The sequence below is a fragment of the Pristis pectinata genome, chromosome 19 (assembly GCF_009764475.1).
Source record: "Pristis pectinata isolate sPriPec2 chromosome 19, sPriPec2.1.pri, whole genome shotgun sequence".
In the NCBI taxonomy this organism is placed as follows: domain Eukaryota; kingdom Metazoa; phylum Chordata; class Chondrichthyes; order Rhinopristiformes; family Pristidae; genus Pristis; species Pristis pectinata.
The window spans coordinates 10,137,474-10,157,774 of NC_067423.1; the positions used below are offsets into that span (position 1 = coordinate 10,137,474).

The window sequence follows — 20,301 nt, forward strand, 5'->3', positions numbered from 1 at the left end:
TCATTCAGCAAGTACAAAGAAAAACAAAGTTAACATTGCAGGTTGACAACCTTTCATTAGAGGCCATCCACCTGAAACAGCAATTCTATTTCTTCCTCCACAGATGCTGTACTTCTTATATTACTTAAATCGACAACTATCCAAGAGTCCATTCACCCCATCAGGTCCACAATGGCTCTCAGGAGGAGCAATCCAATTAGTCCCATATTTAGCACTCACATTTCCCTATCTATACCATTGCATCTTATTCTCTTTTATATAGACCCATCAACTTCCCTTTGATTCTTCTTGACATTATCCCAAAGTAACCCAGGGCAGCCAGCACTTGTTCAGTTGTGGGAGAAAACCCCAGCACCCAATGGAAACTCGCGTAGTCAAAGGGTGAACGTGCAAATTCCACACAGACAACAGCAGAGGTCAGGATCAGATCTGAGTCCCTGGAGCTGTGCCACAGTGCCACCTGGACAAGCTGCTACTTCCAACATTGTCTTACTTTGCCAGTACTAATAAGTAGATTTAAAGATGGTATAAATTATTCTGGAGACTTTTCAGTATTAATTCTGGCATTTTTGATTAAAAAATTAAATACTGGTATTTGTTTAGAATCAAGAACAAATTGAAACTTTTGAATTGTTCCAAGACCACTGAAGATAACTTACAACTGGGCCCAGAAAGTCTTATTACAAAATCTCCTTTGGGTAATTTCTAGTAGATGAAGCAGCATCTGTAAGAGTGGTATCAGCAGTTGTCATAGACCATTAAAAGTTATTAATCACTATATACATTATAGTTGAATAATTTGATTTGAATTTATTCCACAGGCAAAGCTCATATCAGAAACAACATTAAATGAATTATACAAGAGTCCATCAACGTGAACCACGTGGCAACAAGTAGCACTCCATTCATATAACCACATTTTGTTTGCATTGGCTTGAGTTATAGGTTTATTTTTAAAATCAAGCCATTTTGTATTATTTCCATAGAAAAGGAGCTATCAATTTCTCATAAGCAAACAGCAGACTAGACAGAATCATAAATTTATGGCTTATTAATCTCATATTAAACATGTAGTAGAATTTTTAAATTAATAGTTCCAGAAACTGCCAAGTTACATTGACTTATGCCTGAGTTTTACTTTTTGGTTCTTTACTTCATTTTTCCAGTATATGGTTCTATTTTTCCCGTGGTTTCATTTCAATACCATTAAGCATTGTACAACTTTACATTTGCCTCTACATTTATAACTTTTACTGATACCTCCCATTTTGAATTTACAAACTGATCTCAATTTGAAACAGAATAACAACCACACAGACCATTTGGGCCACTGTGCTGCCTGTATGAGCTGCTATTTCCAGATTTCATTCCCTTACTTCCCTAGTACCAAACTGCAGACCCATGTATGTAATCTTCTGTGCAAATCCCATCCAGCCTCCAGGTGAGTATTTATTAATTAAAAAAAGAGTGAAAACAGCCCAAGACCCAAGAAGCTAGTCAGTCAATAACCCATGTTTTATGTGGGAGCTTGTGCACAAGACTGTTGCTGCATTCTCCTACCAAAATCACAATACTTCAAAGTATTCACTGTATCTGATACACATCAAAACATTTCTGAGAAATCCCTAAAGATCTTAAATATGCTTATTTATTTTAGTTTGAAGACTAGAGCCAGTTTTATGCTGGCATGAATATAGGTGTTAACAATGGTGGCAGAATGCTTCACAGGTCCTCCCCATTTTAAGAATGCCCAACTTATGTACAGCTTATACACACCAACGAGCGTTTGAGAGACTGACAAGATGAATTTGCCAGCTGCTACAGGCACCTTGTGCCATGTGGGAACTTTGCTCGTGGCCACATTTCTGACTTGCCAACTATTCGGGTTACAGACAGTCCACAGGAATGGAGCCCTGGTGTAACCAAGGAAGAACCTGTTTTGCACAAGCGAGAATAATGGACCTGTTGTGTTAAACAGGCGAGGAGGAGGAATTTTGCTCAGAGAGTTATGAATCTTTGAAATTCTTCCCAGAAGGCCGAGAAGGCCAAATCATTTAATATATTAAACAGACTTTCTTCTTAAATCTATAAAGGACATCAAGGGTCATGAGGAACAGCAGGAAATTGGGAGCTAAGGCTATCAGAGCAGCCATAATCTTTAGTGGACAACAGAGCAGTCTCCAGGGGCCACATGGCTTGCTCCTGCTCATACTTTTTATATAGCAACTTGTCTTTATGTCTTGCACTGTACTGCTGCCACCAAACAACAAATTTCACAATATATGTCAGTGATAATGAACCTGATTCTCATTGTTTCAGTTCCACATATCAGTCTAACACAGCAGCATTCAAAGGGCAAAGACCTTCAGGAGGGACAAAAAATAAATGACTGACTGAACATTCAGCACAAACACATTGCCATCCACACCATTCAATGAACAAACACATTCCATGGATGACTCTTTCAGGATCCCAACACAATATACACCACAGTGCTTTGTGGAATACATGACCATCTATCCAAGTCTACATAAACCTTCGATTATCTTCCCAGCCTGAAACCCATCCAGCTCTGCAATACAATGTTAACTTGAAACAATGGGAGTTATAGAATAATAGAAAACTGCTGCTCTGTGACACATCAAAAAGTTACTCTTAATACCCAATGTGCCTCAAGTCTTGCTAATTTTGTCATCCTCAGTTTTTATCAAAGTCGTTTAGAACCGTGAAAAACAGCCATTGGCTATTCTATAGTAATCATCATTTATTTCCAATTTTATCTTTAGTAAAAATAAATTCATTTCTAACACTACTGCTTCTGTGAAATGAGCTAAAGGGCTAGAAGAGGCTGAAATATACATTGTCACTTCCTATTAAAACACATCTGGAGAAAGGAAACGGTGGATCTTTGAAGGATCACTCAGAATTGCGATGGTAGAAGTTGGTGCAATAAGGTTCGGAGAGATACAGTGAGAGGGAGATGGTCAAGCATTGGCTTAGATTTCCAGAAAACAAAGCAAACACCACTGACTTAGAGAGGTGTTAAAACAAATAAAGTGCCACATTTTATATGAAGCATATCAACTTTCCATGAATCAGTGAATCCACAGGACATGTACCATGCAGAGCCACAAGATTGAATAATTGAATAAACATCCAAATAACTTTTTGATCACATTCCCCAAGTGCATTGGTAAATGTAAACTAAATGCTTTGATTTGATTACATTTAAATCAGCAGTTAATTTTATCTTTAAAAAGTTTCACATAAGTTCCTGGGCATAATTCACAAGGAAAGTAAAACTCTTAAGTGAGTAAACATAGCTTTAACTGGTGTTAACTGGTACGGTAGTGTAGTAGTTACTGTAACACTTTACAGCACCAGCGACCCAGGTTCAATTCCGGCTGCTGTCTGTAAGGAGTTTGTACGTTCTCCCCGTGTCTGTGTCGGTTTCCTCCGGGTGCTCCGGTTTCCTCCCACATGCCAAAGACGTACGGGTTAGGAAGTTGTGAGCATGCTATGCTGGTACGAGAAGCGTGGCAACACTTGCAGGCTGCTCCCAGAATACTCTACGCAAAAGATGCATTTCACTGTTTCGACGTACATGTGACTAATAAAGCTATCTTTTATCTCTTTTTTTCAAAATATATATGTAGGCAAGTGATAGAGGAGGCAGAACTTTCATTTCTTTGAAAAACTTGCACAGATTATAATAAAATGAGTTGGTCACCTAACCCTTCTGTACCTCCATTGCACAATGGGCTGGTCTGAGGTCACTTCACTAGTTAAACAGGAACCAAATCAGGCCTCTTCCACCACCATCCTCCTTCAATTGACTGAACTTTTTCTCATATTAAACAACTTCTCCTTCAACTCCACTCACTTCCTCCAAGTCAAAAGGTGCTAACAGTGGGAACTAGTGGGGGCCCAAGCTATTCTTGTTTCTTTCCTGTATGCATAGAACAGTCCTTGCTTAGGACTAATCAGACTTCTTCCCTCAACCTTTTTTTTTGATAACTGCTTGTTGCTGCTTCCTGCACTGGTACAGAACTCAAAAATGTCATTACCTTTCTACAATTTCCACACTTGTCATATTCACACAGCCCATTCATGACTCTTTCCTATCACAGAACTATTATTTCCATCTCAAGCAATGGACCTCAATATCCACTACAAGCCCACTGATTCCCACAGCTATCTAAATCACTGCCTCCCATCCTGCTTCTTATAAGGACTTGAATTGATTCATGCAATTTCTAGTTTCTGCTGTGTCTGCTTTTATAGAGACTTTCCGTACCAGTACCTTTGAAGTGTCCTTTTTTTCCTGAACCGTGACCTTACCATAATTAACAGGGCTTTCAGCCTCGTCTTGTTTAACTCCTGTGGGTCTGCTCTTGCTTTCTTGCCTCCCAACCAGGAGGAGAATAAAGTTCTCATTTTCCTTCCTTTCATCCCACAACTCTCCACATTTCATGGATCATCCTCTGTAATTTGTGACACCTTAAAGGAGATTCCACCAGCAGACATCTTCCAATTCCCTTGCCTTTCAGCATTCTGAAGGGACCATTCCCTCCATGACTTCCTCGTCCACTCTTCATTCTCCACCAACTGCTTCCCTTCTCACAAAACTTCCCCTTGCAACCACAGGATATGCAATCCCTGCCCTTTTATCCTCAAGCCTTCTCACCATCCAGAGAGCCAAACAGGTGAAGCAGCAACTAGAGTCATGGAAATAGGCCATTTATCCCACTAAATGCATGCCAAACAGTGGGCACCCATCCAAATTAATCCCATCTTCCAGCACATGGCCCAGAGCCTTCAAGGATGAGGTGATTCAAGTACTCGCCTAGATTTGTTGTCAGCGACTCTGCTTCTATCAGTCTCTCAGGCAGTGTATTCCAGGTACTCGGCACTCTCTGAGTGAAAAAGGTCACCCTCAGATCCCCTCTAAATCTCCTACCACTGAATCTAAACCTATGTCCTCTAGTTTTATCTACCTCTTATGGGGAAACGTTCCCTGCAGTCTACCCTATATATACCCTTCATTATTTTATATACTTCAATCATGTCCCCTCTTATCCTCCTCCACTCCAGAGAAGACAGACCCAGTTTCCCCTCATAAGAAACACTCCATTGCAGGGAATATCCCGGTGAAACCCACTGCACCCTCTCCAGCACCATCACATCTTTCCTACAGTGACCAGAACTGATGTTCCAATCTAATGAATTGCATTCATTGCTCAAAAAGTAGTCTTCTCTACACTGGAGGAACTAAACGCAGATTGGATGACCACTTTATAGAACATACCTGTTCAGTCCACAGGAACAACTTTGAGCTTCCAGTCGTTTATCAATCATTTAATTCTCTGTCCCACTCTGATCTCAGTCTTCAATGTCCTATATTGCTCCAACAGCATTAACATCAAGGAAAAGCCCATCTTCCATTACAATCCTCCATATGCAATATCAATTTTAATGATTCCAGGTACAGGCCCTTTTTTTTTAAAAACAACCCTCCCTCCAACCCAAAGATGTGGCTGCACCTTTGTTTCAATTTGTATCAGTTACTTCCACCTGCCAAAGTAACTTACTTTTACAACTTTGGACTGCACACTACCACAGAGTTTCTTGCCTTCTATCTAATTATCTGAAACTTATACATGCTGCCTTCTCACTTTTTGACTTCTAACGATGGAGCCTTAACCCAAAATCAGCAATCCTGTTCTTCTTCCCCCGCCTCTGCCACTTCATCTACCGAGCACTTGCAACATTGTTTTTGACATAATTAAACCATATTACTTTGGTGTACAAGATCACCTCCAAAGAAATCAAAACATTTCTTTATATCTCTAGCTATGAACTAATGTTGATTAACAAAATCTCCCAATTAAAATGCATTACATTAATGAAAAATATTGCACAATATACTGAGCTGGCAGGTCACTTCACTGGAATTGCCATAACATTAAGTCACACACACCACAAACTGAGGACCCTCTGCTTCTTTCCTGAATGGAAACCCAATAAGTTCCCCTCCACCCACACATACATTCACTTCACTGCACTCTTTAAACTCCATTCACTTCCCTGGATCAAAAGGTGTACATGTGGGAACTCTTATGGGCCCAACCTATACTTGTTGAATACATAAAACAGTCTTTGTTCAAGTCCTACTGGGGCTTCCTCCCTCAAACCTATTTTCTGGTACACTGCAACTATAACTGGTGCTGCTTCCGGACCCAAGCTTGAAAATGTAAATGCTTTTGCTGTCAATTTTCACCCTATTCTCACCTTCACCTGATCCATCCGGCTCTTACTTTCCTGGATCTTTCCACCTCCATCTCAGGAGATGAACTGGCCAGAAACATCATTTGAAAACGGACAGACTCCCACAGCCATTTTGACTATAAATTGCTCCCACCTCGTCTCTTGCAAGAACTTCATGTCATTCTCCCAGCTCCTCTGTCTCATGGCAAATTTGCTCTGATGATGAAACTTTTCTCCAAAATAGCTTCCTTATTCTTGAACAATGCTTCCCTCTGCCACAGTGGACAAAGCCCTTGACTGCATCTCATTTATTTCCTGCACCTCTGCCCTCACTCCCTCTCCCACTGGACAGAGCAGGGATAGAAAGTTGACTGGCACTGTCGAAAACTCCGGCCTACCCTGGAGTTGCAATGATTTTCCTTATGCATGATATCAACGAGGATTTTCTATTTAATCTAACATTGCTCCGTCTCTTTTCTGGTATTCAGGGACAATGGCTACCTTGTCATCAATGACAGCAATGTTCACCTACCATTACTGCAAACTGTGACCGTTAATTTTAAATACTTGTTACGGCATCAAGGGGCTCTCTTTATCAGTAGCAATTGATCCTTTACGTTGAATTGGAGAGATATACATGTAATAAATGATCCAAAAGACAACAGCAATCTCCAGTTGTGCATTAAACCATCAGCACACCCTGCCTCACTGCCAAGCCTGCAATGATTGCCAGCCTAGTTGGGTGCTCAAGTCTCTGATCTACAACTTGAACTAATGATCTTTAACAATCAGCTGGATACAGCTTATATTGATGCATTTTACTGCAAAACTAAAAATATACATGCATCACTATTCTTTTCAACGCAGAAAAAGCATGTCTTGGTTTCCTTAGAGGCAATAAATTGCAAACCTCTGTTTCGCAGGCTCTCAGTGATTTTTTTTGCCAAAGTAATTACAACATAACACACATGTAGGAGAGAAGGAAATCTATTTTCTACAAAAACATTCACACTTAAAAATCACAGGAAAACAGGGAAGGGGGTGGAAATCACGAGGATTGAAATCGTAATAAAAACGGCACAGTGACATTTTTTCTTTTACCTCAAAGCTTAGTCCTTACAATATTTCCAACTTTAACTCTAGAACTCTTCTTTCTGCATCACGCTTTTGAATGAATGCTTACAACAATGAAATGTCAATCACAAACTCAGGTGGTACCAAAAATACTAAAGATGTAGAATCAGGGAAAATTTAAAGTACACATACAAGGTGATCTTACAGAGGTGTACAAAATCATGAGGGGCATAGATAGGGTGAATGCATTCAGTCTTTCCCCACCTCCCTCCTCCCCCCACAAGTTGGGGTATTAAGGGCATAGTACGAGGTGAGAGGCGAAAGATTTGAGAGGAACTTCAGGGGCAACTTTTTTTTAAATAAACACAAAGGGTGGTATCTATGTGGAATGAGCAGCCAGAGGAAGTGGTTGAGGCAGGTACAACAACAACTTTTAAAAGACAGTTGGACAGGTACATGGATTGGAAAGGTTTATAAGATTATTGGCCAAATGCTGGCAAATGGGACTAGCTTGGATGGGGCATCTTGGTCAGCATGGACCAGTTGGACTGAAGGGTGTTTCCGTGCTGTATGTCTTTACACAAGGTGGCTATCAGCCCATTGCATCCATGCTGGTCAAAAAAGAGCTACTTAACCTAATTTCACTTTCCTGCACTAGGTCCATAGCCCTATAGATCACAGCTCTTCAATGACACATCTAAAAACATTTCAAACGTGATGAGAGTTTCTGCCATTACCACCCTTTCCGGTATTTAATATCAGAGCCCTCCAGCTCTTTGGATGAAAAAAAACACTCACCCGTCTCCCCTCTTATCTCTGCTAATCACTTGAAATTTATGCCCACAGGCTTGTGACACTTCTACTATGGGAAATAGATCCCTATTTATTCTATCTAGGTCCTTTATGAAATCTCCCCTCAGTCTTCTCTGCTCCAAAAGCATTGCCAGCCTATCAAATCCTTCCTCAGTGAAAATTTTCCAATACTGGCAACATTCTTGTAAATCAACTCAGAATCCTCTTGAATGCAAACACATCTTTCCTGTAATGCGATTAAACACTTTTAATTATTCCAGTATTTTTGGAATAAACTTGTACTAGGCAAGATAAGCATAATGACCATGATTCCCTCGTGTTTCTCAATAATGCAAGTCTACAATAAATGCAGTCACTGAATTCAACTTCTGCACAAAAATCTTGTTTCAGCAATTAATTCAAATTACTTCATAATTTAAATTCTTTAGAGTCTAAAATGCTTTTGAGCAGACAGAAGACCAGTTGTGATGGTTTTAAGCTTGTCCCAGCAATGATTCATACTCCAAATTGCCCAACACAAACATGAATACTTTAAGAGTCTCTGATATTTGTTAAATAAGATGCACCGTGTAGATGAAGCTCCATATTACACAGCGAATAAATGGGCTTTCTGTCCCTTTTTCACCAGAAGCTGGTCGATTGGCAAACAGTGGAGTGAAAACAAATATAGGTGGCGTGGAATTGCGGGGGCAGAGTGATGGGAAAAAGAGGGAATGTTGTGGTTGCAGGCAAATCTGCCACATTTTTCCAACCTTCCAGTGGAATAATAATAAAAGTTGGCAACAAGTAGAGTGAGAATTTTGAAGTTGGGAAAAAAATAGGCTTCTTTCACAAGGCTTCAGATCTCTCCTTCAAATATGAGTCAGTGTCTAGTATTAATCGCTCCATGTGTAGATTTCATTTATTCAGTATGGACATTTAGGAAATTGCAGTGTTTTCTGGACACGACATTCACATAGACTGTCTGAGGAGTTCATGTTATAACACACTGCGCTGAATCAAATGTATTCACATCTCATTTTGCTCAACTTGATCCTCATTTCTGTCGAGATTGCATGCAATGGGGGTTTCATTTCCTGTTGCAACTAAATGCTGCAGGAATTGATCCAGATTTTCCAGCCTTTGATCAACTGTATTGTTGGCCATAGATTTGGTTCAGTATCCCCAGTCTCTTCTGAAAGTTTCTCATGTACAAATGGTTTATTGCATTTAAGTATCTTAGACTTCCTTCAACTCAGGTTTCCATTATCAGTTGATGAATCAACATATATAATTTCTGGCCGTTATTTCCAGTAGTAGTATCAAAGTCTTATGTTTTAAGTATTTGGTTTGATGTCCAAAAGAGCAGAAGTACGTGTGCAAGCTATGCAACATATTATAATTACCAGCACACTGTTAAATATGTTGTTAAGCTTACCATGGCACTTTTAGAACCAAATAGGGGGACAATACTCTGCTAGAGTACATTATCCTGGCATGTGTAGTGGTTCTGAACACTTTGTAAACAGCATCATGCCCTGCTGGCTTAATAGGCAATGCTGGTGTCCATTTCCAAAAGAACTAGCTAAATTATATGTTCAAGTAATTAAGAATGATCATCTATTGAATAGATGATCATTCATCTCTTGTGACAGATGTGATAAACATCAGTACCACAAAACAAGCCAAAATATCTCAATATCTTCACCAATTTTAGTACAACCTGCTTTTACAATAGTATTTTTAAAAAGTAAAACATCTCATTACACTTCATAGATTACCAGTGAACAATCTGACTACAATGCCACACAAAATATTGGCACAGTTACCGAAAAAAAGGCTCAGATAAAACAGAACTGTAGGTTTAAGCAGCTTCTTTATAACGTAAGGTGGGGAAAATTGAGAGGAAGTAATTGCGAAGCCTCAAGTCCAGGCAACTGAAGACATAGTCACTAATGACAGAGCCATTAAAATCAGGGAGGCACATGAAGCCAAAATTGAAATAATGCAGGGATCTCAAAGGCTTATCGGTCTCTATGGTCATTAAAGAAACACGAAGAAGACAAGTTGTGAAGAGACACAAACAAATAAAAACAAGGATCACAAATTTAATGGATCAGTGAGCATTGAACAGGGTAACAGGTGTACAGAACTTCAGATCTCTCCTTCAAACATGAGTCAGTGTCTAGTATTAATCGCTCCATGTGTAGATTTCATATATTCAGTATGGATAGTTAGGAAATTGCAGTGTTTTCTGGACACGACATTCACGTAGACTGTCTGAGAAGTTCATGTTATAACACATTGCTCCGAATCAAATGTATTCAGTTCTCATTCTGCTCAACTTGATCCACATTTCTGTCAAGGTTGCAAGTTAGAGAATGGCTAGCAAAGCACTGGATTGGCAAGGTGATAAAGGCAACAAAGGTGTGGCACATACACTGAGGTAGGAGAGAATTGATGATGGAGCAGATATGTAGTTGGAAGCTTAACATGATTAAACACAACATCATGGTCAAAAATGGTTTGGTGCAGCTTCAAACAGCTACCCAGGAGAACAGAGTTGGTACCTGGGAAATGATGGAATTCCCAAACATCATGCCTGAAAAATATATAGAGCAAGAAAGCAAAGGCTGAAAGCAAAGATTTCATTTGATCACAATCTTCCGAATTACGTGGCTAGTCTAGTTAAGATTCTGGTCACTGGTGACTTTACCCTAAGGGGTTGATTCTGAGGGACTCAGCCATAGTCATGCCATGAAAGTCAACAGCAGATGATTAAACTCTTTCTTGTTACACCTGCTCATTTGTGTTGCACAGTTGAAAAGCAATGCAACTTGCCACTTATCAGCCTGTGGCATATCATTGTCCAGATCGAGCTCCTTGGAATATAATAGAATAATCTCTGAATGGCTGGACAAGTACAACTCCAACAACAATCATGAAGTTTGACACCCCCTTGAATGGCATCTCAATCACCCAAAGTATTCCATCATTCCATTACTGTAGTACCATAACTGTACTGAATACTGCAAGGTCACTTGCTGAGACTAATTTGACAGCACCTCCCAAACCTGTTGCCAGAATCACCAAGTACAAGGATTGCGAGTGTATGGGAACACAATCACCTGCAGGCTCTCCAGCAAGTAAAGCGACATGAAAAATCAAAAATCTGCAAATGTTGAAAATTTGAAATTAAGAAAACATTTGAAACACTCAGCAGAGCAGGCAGTATCTGTGAAAAGAGAATTTTAGGTGGCAGGCCCTCTGTCAAAACTGGGAAAGATGGAAGTCAGTCAGTTTTAAATTGTAGCAAGTGTGAGAGAGATGGAAAGGACAAAGGAAATATCTGTAATAAGATACAGCCAGAGATGCCATGGGTGTATGTTGTGAAGGTCAATTGATTGATTAATGGGGGCTGTGAGAGAGAGAAAAGTAGAACAAAATCTGTGACACAAAGACAGTCAGAGTGAGAAGACAAACAACGGAACATAAAAGTTGTAAAATGCAAAGCTTCAGGACATGCCCAGCAAGTCTAGCTAAGGTAATAGAGAGAGAACTTCATACCACAGATGAACTTACAGTAGAAATGGCTAGTTCTGATACAGACAGGGAAACAGCAATACCCAAAGCTGTAGAATTCAAGACCACATTGTGAACACTGAATGCACCATGGTTGATTGGAAGAAGTGAAAAATGTAGCAACTTGGAAACATATTGTCATTCCATTTTAGACACTAAATCCTAGAACAGCACTGTGGGATACCTTCACCAGAAGGTTTGCAGTAGACGAAAACAGAGATTCAACACCATTTTCTCAAAAGCAATTAGGGACACAATAATCCAGTCAATAAATAAACAAAAAAAATAATGAAATGGCAGATTTGCCTTGTCCTTAAAAACATTAACAATTTGGAACTAATAACTTGTATAGGTTGTGCAAAAACGGTTGCACTGTCCTCAATTCACCCTGAGCCACTACAATTACTTACTTTCAGCAAGACCATAAAAAAAACTTCAGATCTATAATTGCTCCTTCTGAATCATTTACTAGGGTTAATCCCAAATCAATTAACCCATTCAGTATCAATGAAACAATGGTACAGTCACAATGGGATGAATGGCATCCTCCAAAATTGACTAAGTAAGGCAAGGCCTAGAGGCAACATCAAAACCAACAGCACCTGCGAGGTCAGCAGTGAGCGAGAGGTATAAAAAGAAAGGCAAGGATAGTGGGAGTGACCATTTTGGGAGAGACTGCGAAGTCAAAGCACTGCTGCTGAAGTCAAAGTGCAGGCTTTGATGAGCATCGGGCTTCAATGAGGATGGCAAGTGGTGATGATACAAGGTGTCTTTTCAGTTCTCTTTCTTAGTAGTGGGGATAAAGGATATGGAAGCCAGGGCAATGGTATGCTCCTCCTGCAGGATCTGGGAGATCAGAGACATTTCCAAAATCACCAGTGACTACATATTGCAGTAAGTGTCCAGCTGCAGCACCTGTCTGTCCACACAGAGCAGTTGGTGCTGCAGTTAGACTTACTATGCAGCATCCAGGATGCGGAACATGTCACAGATGATCCTAAATGAATACTTTTCATCTGTATTCACCAAAGAGAAGTACATAGAAGATAGTGAGTTCAGGGAGGGGTATGTCAATAATCTGGAGGAGGTCAGTGTTAAGAAAGAGGTGTTAGATGTCATGGGATGCATGGGGTCCATAAATCCTCAGGGCTAGATGAAATCTATCCCAGGTTACGATGGAAGCAAGGGAGGAGATACCTGGGGCTCTGCTGGAGATGTTTACAATTTCATTAGCCACAAGTGAGATGCCATTAGCTCTCCTCCAGTCTTATGTTTTTTCCTTTAAGGGCAGCAGGGATAAGCCAGATAACCACAGGCTAGAAATCCTTATGTCAGTGGTAGGGAAGTGATGAGAGAAAACCCGAAGGTATAGGATTGATGTACATTTGGAAAGGCGGGGGCTTATCAGGGACATTCAGCATGGCTTTATACAGGGGAAATCCTCTCTCACTAATTTCATTGTTTTTTTCTGAGGAGGTAACTAAAAAGACTGAAGGCAGGGTGGAAGATGTTGTCTATATGGACTTCAGTAAGGTATTTGACAAGGTCCTTCATGGTAGGCTGGTCCAGTAGGTTGAGGCATGTGGATCCAAGGCCAGCTGGCTACTTGGATCCAAAATTGGCTTGCTTGATGATAGGAAGGCAGAAGTAGTGGTGGAAGGTACTGGGACACTTGTTGTTTGTGATATATATTACTGACTTGGATGTGAATGTGGGAGACATGATGAGGAAGTTTGCAGATAACATGAAAACTGGGGATGTTGTGCATAGCAGGGAAAGTTTTCTAAGGCTACAACAAGGTAATAGATCAGATGGAAAGTTTGGGCAAAGTGCTGGCAGATGGATTTTAATCCTGTCAAGCACAAGGTGACACATTTTGGGAAGTCAAATAGGGGTAGGATATAAACAGTAAATGGTAGAGCACCAAGGAACATTGATGAACACAGGAATCTTGGGGTTCAAGTCCATCATTCGCTGGAAGTGGCAACACACATAGGCAGCATATGGCTTTAGGTCAAAGCATAGAATATAAATGTTTGGATGTTTTATTACAATTTTACAAATTACTGGTTAGGCTGTACTTGGAGTATTATCTGGTTGCCGTGCTATAGGAATAGTGTGGTTACGCTGGACAGATTGCAGAGGAGTATCCCATGACATTGCCTGGATTGGTGGGATTTAGTTATGGGGAGAGAGTGGATAGGCTGGGCTTGTTTCCCCTGGAGCAAAGGAGGCCAAGGGGTGACCTTAGAGATACATAAAATTATAAGAGGCATAGATAGGGTAGATAGTCAGAATTTTTTCCCCCCACAGTAGGGGAATCAAAAACAAGAAGGTATAGATTTACGGCGAGAAGAAAGAGTTTTAAAGGGGATTTGAGGGGAAGGTTTTTTTTGTATACACACAGAGAACAGTTGACGTGTGGAACTCGCAGCCAGAGGTGGTGGTGAAATAAGATGCAATTACTACACTTCACAGACATTTAGGCAGGAACTTGAACATGCAAGGCATCAAACGATATGGACCGAATGAAGACAAATAGGATTAATATACATGGGCAAAAGGGTCAGCATGGACATGGTGGGCTGAAAGACCCAGTTCTGCATCGTGCAACTCTAGGACTAACTTTCTGGGTCAAAAATTTTCCCCGATTCTATAGATCTCAAAAGAATCCAGATCGATTCAAACGATTAACCCCAATGTCTGTAAATGACTTAACAAAACCTTGAACTGTAAGCAAAGAAATTTCTTTCAGCCTTGGGTAATAAAACCACTTACTTCAGTAGCTCAACCAGATACGTCATACTTTCTATGCTTCCACTCTTTACATAGCTTGTGTGATTCAAATTGTTCTCAATTTTTAACTTCTAACTTAACATACAACGTACACCAAGTCTGCATTAACGACTCACTTTCAAACAATAAAAACATTTACTCACTCATAATGGTGTGTTCCTCTGCATGAGATATATATGGTTCTGATCTGCAATTATTTATCCTGAGAGAGGAGTTCATGCCCTATATTAAAAAAAGTGAGTAATTGTAATTAGACATATTTAAAACTTCTTTCTCCAATTCAATTTTCTCTCGACACAAAGGCAGCAGCCACAACTAGCCTTAATGCCTTTGGGTTCCAAATATGGGAAAACAAAAGTCAGGATAGCCAGCCTTTTTTGTCGGAAAATATGGAAGAAACTGTCATAACATCAAACTACACTTTGACCACTGGCTGGATTGCTTCGTGCGTTTACAATGTGCAAACTGAGGAAGAACTGTCAATGGTTGCCAAGAACCAATTCCTTCTGTTGGTAGCTTTGGTCAGGTCTGACACAAGTCATCTCCTTACCACTTGAAACCTTGATTAACACTGAATGGCAACACAGCAATTATGGAATTTTTCTAACATTGCCAGTTTTGATTTTGGTATTAGCTGTAATTCTGCTGGTAGCACCCTCACTGCCACCAAAGTCACAAATGTGTAGTTTCAAGTTCTACTCCAATGGCCTGAAAATAAAAGATCTAGGACACCAGTGTTGCTGGAACTGTGAAGTAGCAGCTCTCCATTCTATGTCACTTAATAATGAAGCATACATGTCAAATGTCGAATTCCATAACGCTGCCCCAAACCATCCTAAGATAACTACTGGATCTCTATGGGCTTTGGAATAATTGCAGTATTTCTGCTCATAACGGCACTTAAATACAAATTTAATTTATAATTTTCTGACAAAAGACTGATTGCTTATGATAAAACTAGTGACAGCATCTGAAGGATTCTCTTAATTTATTTTCATGGACCAGACTTTTGTTTTTGCAACCTTAAGAGTCCCATTTAACTCCAAGAGGAATTTATGAGTCTATATATACACCATGATCAAAATTTTAAACTCTTTCAGTACTAAAAACCCACCAAGACCTTTGCACTTTTCAACTGAAAGGTCTCTTCTGCATCACAGATTTTCACTGCTCCACCCTTGGCAGCCATGCCTTCAAGCTGCCAACCTCCATGTTCTACAATTCCCTTGTTAGAACTTTAAAGCTTTCTGAATCTCAACTTTTCCCTTTTCCATTAAATTGCTCCTGAAAATATCTCAGCTGTCAAATTTTGTTTGATAATGTGCCTGGAAAACACATTGGGATGTTTTACTACATTGAATGTACAATGTACATGCAAGTGATTTTCATACACAGCAATACAAATAACAATTGATTCTTTTTCCCTTCACAAATTCAGTGGATTTACTTCAAAAGATGTAAAAGTGTTACAAAGTTCAGATTTTAAATCACTTACAAGTACAGAGCACTGGCCCAACAAGCTACCTTATGAATGGAACATACAAAGTCACATAAAAATACCCAAATGCCAATTTTGAAAATCAAAACATTGAATAAAGTGTTCAAATCAGAGATCATAATCAATAACCAAGCTTTTTCAAATTACATGCAAACTCAAAATAAACAAACACAAGTTTCGCCTTTATCTAAAATACTTAGGAAACAAACATCCTTGCACTTAATGCTAAAATACTCTTCGCTTTCTTTTAAGTATGCATTTGCTCTACTAATGTTAGTATTTGTTATTCAACTTGCGGAGAGGCTTACCAAAATTCCTTGGCCCCCGTGTTAAAAAAAAACTAGATTTTGTTGTGCAGGATCCTTAAGAGGTGTGCGTCCATTTCTAATCCAGAAAGAAACAAGGCGTTTAAAAGGACTTGTGTTTTATTTCTTCCTGGTTGTTTTCTCGCAGAGCAGGTTCGCAGCAGGAGTGGCGGGGGATGAATGGCTCAGCCCACACTGTCTTTTGGGAAACGGCAGTCTGAGAGATATGGAAAACTCCCAGCTCAACTTTCAGGGGAACTTCACAAGAAAGTCAAGAAGATTTTTGTTTTTAAATTGTGGTATCGGCACACCATCCCTGTGAACACATCTGCAGGTTTCACGAACTCGATCCTTAAAAACTCGCTTGAATTTAGGTGGAAAAATTAACACAAATAAAAGAGAAAAACCCTAACTCAGTGTTTACAGAGACCCTGGAAACAAGATTACCATCAGGCCCTCTTTTGAAACACAGCGAAACTTTTACCCAAACAATGGGGTAAAATTAAAAAAGTCGCTTTAAATCATTGCGAAACAAACAATAAAATAAATAAATTCAACGCGCTCCCTCAAGCCAATTGCCAGCTCTCCCGTTCGTAGTAATGATGCGGGCCAACCAAACTTGGCTGGGGAGGGAGGTGGTGGAGAGTGAACGGAAACGGCCGAGCGCGGCAGCTGATTGGCGTTAGCGACCAGCCAGTAGGAGGAGAGAGGAGAGCTCGGCGCCCGCACCGACAGCCAATGGCAGCGGAGCAGGGGCGGGGAGAAACAGCATTAAGGTAGGTTGCATCGCCCCGTCAGCCCGATGCTCCGCTAGGCCGCGGTAGTGAGGCACCGAGCACCGTATATAAACCCTCCTCGGCCGGCCTTTATAGTTCTTATCTCGTAGAAAAGAAGCAAACACGGATAGTAAGAGTAAGTTAATTAAATTATTCACACAGCAAACGGAACTAAAGCAAAACTTTTTGTTTTAAAAACCTTGGTAGTGCTGAGGGAAAGATCTGAGGGAAAGGTCCGAGGGGCGGCCGACGCTACATGTTATTTTCCGGAGACGTCGAGAGGCTCTTCTCCCTCCTGCTCCGCCGGTTGGGAAGCGCTGACGAGCGGGTGTTGGGACGACAGGCGGGCGGCCCGGGGCTGGAGCGGCGCCGGCCGACTGGCGGGGGCTCGCACTGCGGTGCGCCGCTGCCCGGCCAATTACTTCCGGGCCACTGGGCAGTGTCACATCAGCCACACCTGAGACACTGACAGGTATCACCTGGCGCTGGCCGCCGTCCAGCTCCCTCTCTCTCCACTCTTGTCACATGTACCCAGCTACAGTGAGAAACTTTGTTTTGCATGCCAGCCATACGGCTCATCTTCATCGCATCAGTACTTGGAGATAGTGCATAGGGACAAGCAATGCAGAACATAGTGTTACAGTTGCAGAGAAAGTGCAGTACAGGCTGACAATGAGGTGCGAGGTTTTGTGCTAATTTCTCTGAATGCATTGGAACGGGGTGTGGCGGGGGAGGATGTGCAGCTTCCCTAATTAGTATTGCATTAGTATAGAAAGCATCCTATCTGGATGCATCACGGCTTGGTACGGCAACTGCTCTGCCCAGGACTGCAAGAAACTGCAGAGAGTTGTGGACACAGCCCAGCGCATCACCGACACCAGCCTCCCCTCCTTGGACTCCATCTTTACCTCTCGCTGTCTTGGTGAAGCAGCCAGCATAATCGAAGACCCCACCCACCTGGGACATTCTTCTCTCCTTTCCCATCAGGTAGAAGATACAAGAGCCTGAGGGCATGTACCACCAGACTTAAGGACAGCTTCTACCCCATTGTGATAAGACTATTGAATGGTTCCCCATACGATGAGATGGACTATGACCTCACGATCTACCTTGTTGTGACCTTGCACCTTATTGCACTGCACTTTCTCTGTAGCTGTGACACTTTACTCTGTACTGTTATTGTTTTTACCTGTACTACATCAATGCACTCTGTACTAACTCAATGTAACTGCACTGTGTAATGAATTGACCTGTATGATCGGTTTGTAAGACAAACTTTTCACTGTACCTCGGTACAAGTGACAATAATAAACCAATACCAATACCAATGCCACATAAGTAATATGAACAAATCAAATATTGATGGTGAAGTGCTCTGGTAAGACCTTTCTCTTCAAATAAAGGTTCCAGCATACTTTTAAGTTCATGTAATCAGGATGTCAGATAGTCAACAAACTTTTCAGCATGCTCACTGCTAATTTTCTGACAAAACTTGATAACTTCCTTGTACTTCGATAGAATTCTCCATTTTGACACTTTTTAGCGTTTTGTGAAACTCAGTCACCAGCAGATATCACCACCCTGTGCCAAAAACAACAGTTCCATGTTACATTGTGTGCTTTCGGAGTGACTGCTGCATTATTGATGCCTACCTATCATTTGTAACATCAGGCCAGTACAATCCCAGCCAAGTAATCAAAGTAATTACATTTATAATGTGCAACAATTACATCATCTGCTGTTTCAGAAGTTGAAAAACTTTTCTTAAAAGTAACCTATTCAATCTTACTTATACATAAACCAGCAAACAAGTATGAATTCATTACCTGCAAATCAGAACAAAGATAGAACATAGAACACTACAGCACAGTACATCCAATACCAGTACATACAGTAATAATAAACCAATACCAGTACATCCCAATAGAAAGTCAGGCCAGTAAAGTCGAAGTCGAGTTTATTGTGAAGACACAAGAGACTGCAGATGATGGAATCTGGAGCAAGTCCAGTTGAGGGGTCTCAACTTGAAACATTGACTGTCCACTTCCTTCCATAGATGCCACCTGAACTGCTGAGTTCCTCCAGAGCTTTGTGTGTTAGTGGAGTTTATTGTCATGTGCACGAGTGCATGTGTGCACAGGTGTAATGAAAAGCCTACTTGGAGCAGCATCACAGGTACCTAGCATCAGATACCCAATTGCTGTATTTTCTTCCCTAATAGTCTAGTGGTTTCAAATGCAATTTTTTGGCTTTTCTTTTGCTGTTCATCAGCTGCACATGATCAAAACATTGGCAGCCTGTCCCATTTTTAGTTATGGGCAGGCACAGTAGTGTAGCGGTTAATATAAGGCTATTACTGCGCCAGAGACCCAGGTTTAATTCTGGCCTCTGTCTGTAAGGAGTTTGTACGTTTTCCCTATGACTGCGTCGGTTTCCTCCCACATTCCAAAGACATACAGGTTAGGAAGTTGTAGGCATGCTATGTTGGCACCAGAAGTGTGGCGACACTTGCGGGCTGCCCCCAGAACACTCTATGCAAAAGATGTATTTCACTGTGTGTTTTGATGTACATATGACTAATAAAGAAATCTTATCTTAAGAACGCGTTCAACATAAATCATACAAGAAATAACGCAATTAGAACAAAAAAAACAAAGTTCATTGTAGTGCAAAGTGGCCATCGTATTGCTGTTACTGAGGTAGTGATTAGGTTTGTGCAATTTTGGTTCAAGAACCAAATGGTTGAGGGGAAGTAGCTGTTCTTGAACCGAGTGGTATGGAACTTAAGGCTTCTGTACCTCCTGCCTGATAGTAGCTATGAGAAGATAGCATAGCCCAGATGCTGGGAATCTTTGATGATAGATGTTGCCTCCTTGAGGCAGTGCCTCATGTAGATACTCTTCCAGGAGCGTAAAGGTGGTTCCACAGCACAGATATGGGTCATTCTACTTAATTCTTTTTTTAAGCACAAAAGAGACTGAAGCTGCTGAAACAAAAATCAGAAAATGCTGGAAATACTGAGCAGGGCAAGAGAGCGCTCGTGCAGAAAGAGTTAACGATTCAAGTCAATGACTTTCCACCAGAATTCTTCAGAACTCATGAATGGTCACCTATGTCTCCCTCTCTATCCCACATGCTATTTGGCTTGTTGAGTATTTCAATCATTTCCTGATTCTTTTTTTCCTTTGGTTGGCTGATACTGAGAGCTCAC

At 40.8% G+C, this 20,301-nt stretch overlaps 1 protein-coding gene across 2 annotated transcripts in view; it reads right to left on the reverse strand.

Annotated features, from left to right (window-relative positions):
• Positions 1 to 18,406, reverse strand: part of usp6nl (USP6 N-terminal like) — a 168,580-nt gene extending 150,174 nt beyond the window's left edge. The window contains exons 1-3 of one of the 2 annotated variants that reach the window (XM_052033928.1): positions 17,290 to 18,406; positions 16,318 to 16,393; positions 14,655 to 14,733 (exon numbers count right to left, since the gene is read on the reverse strand). In XM_052033928.1, the coding sequence (XP_051889888.1) occupies positions 14,655 to 14,730 (76 nt within the window). In that variant the 5' untranslated portion in view covers positions 14,731 to 14,733; positions 16,318 to 16,393; positions 17,290 to 18,406. The remainder of the gene's footprint in view (positions 1 to 14,654; positions 14,734 to 16,317; positions 16,394 to 17,289) is intronic. The other variant, XM_052033929.1, reaches the window with a different exon arrangement.
• Between the last annotated feature and the right edge of the window lie 1,895 nt (positions 18,407 to 20,301).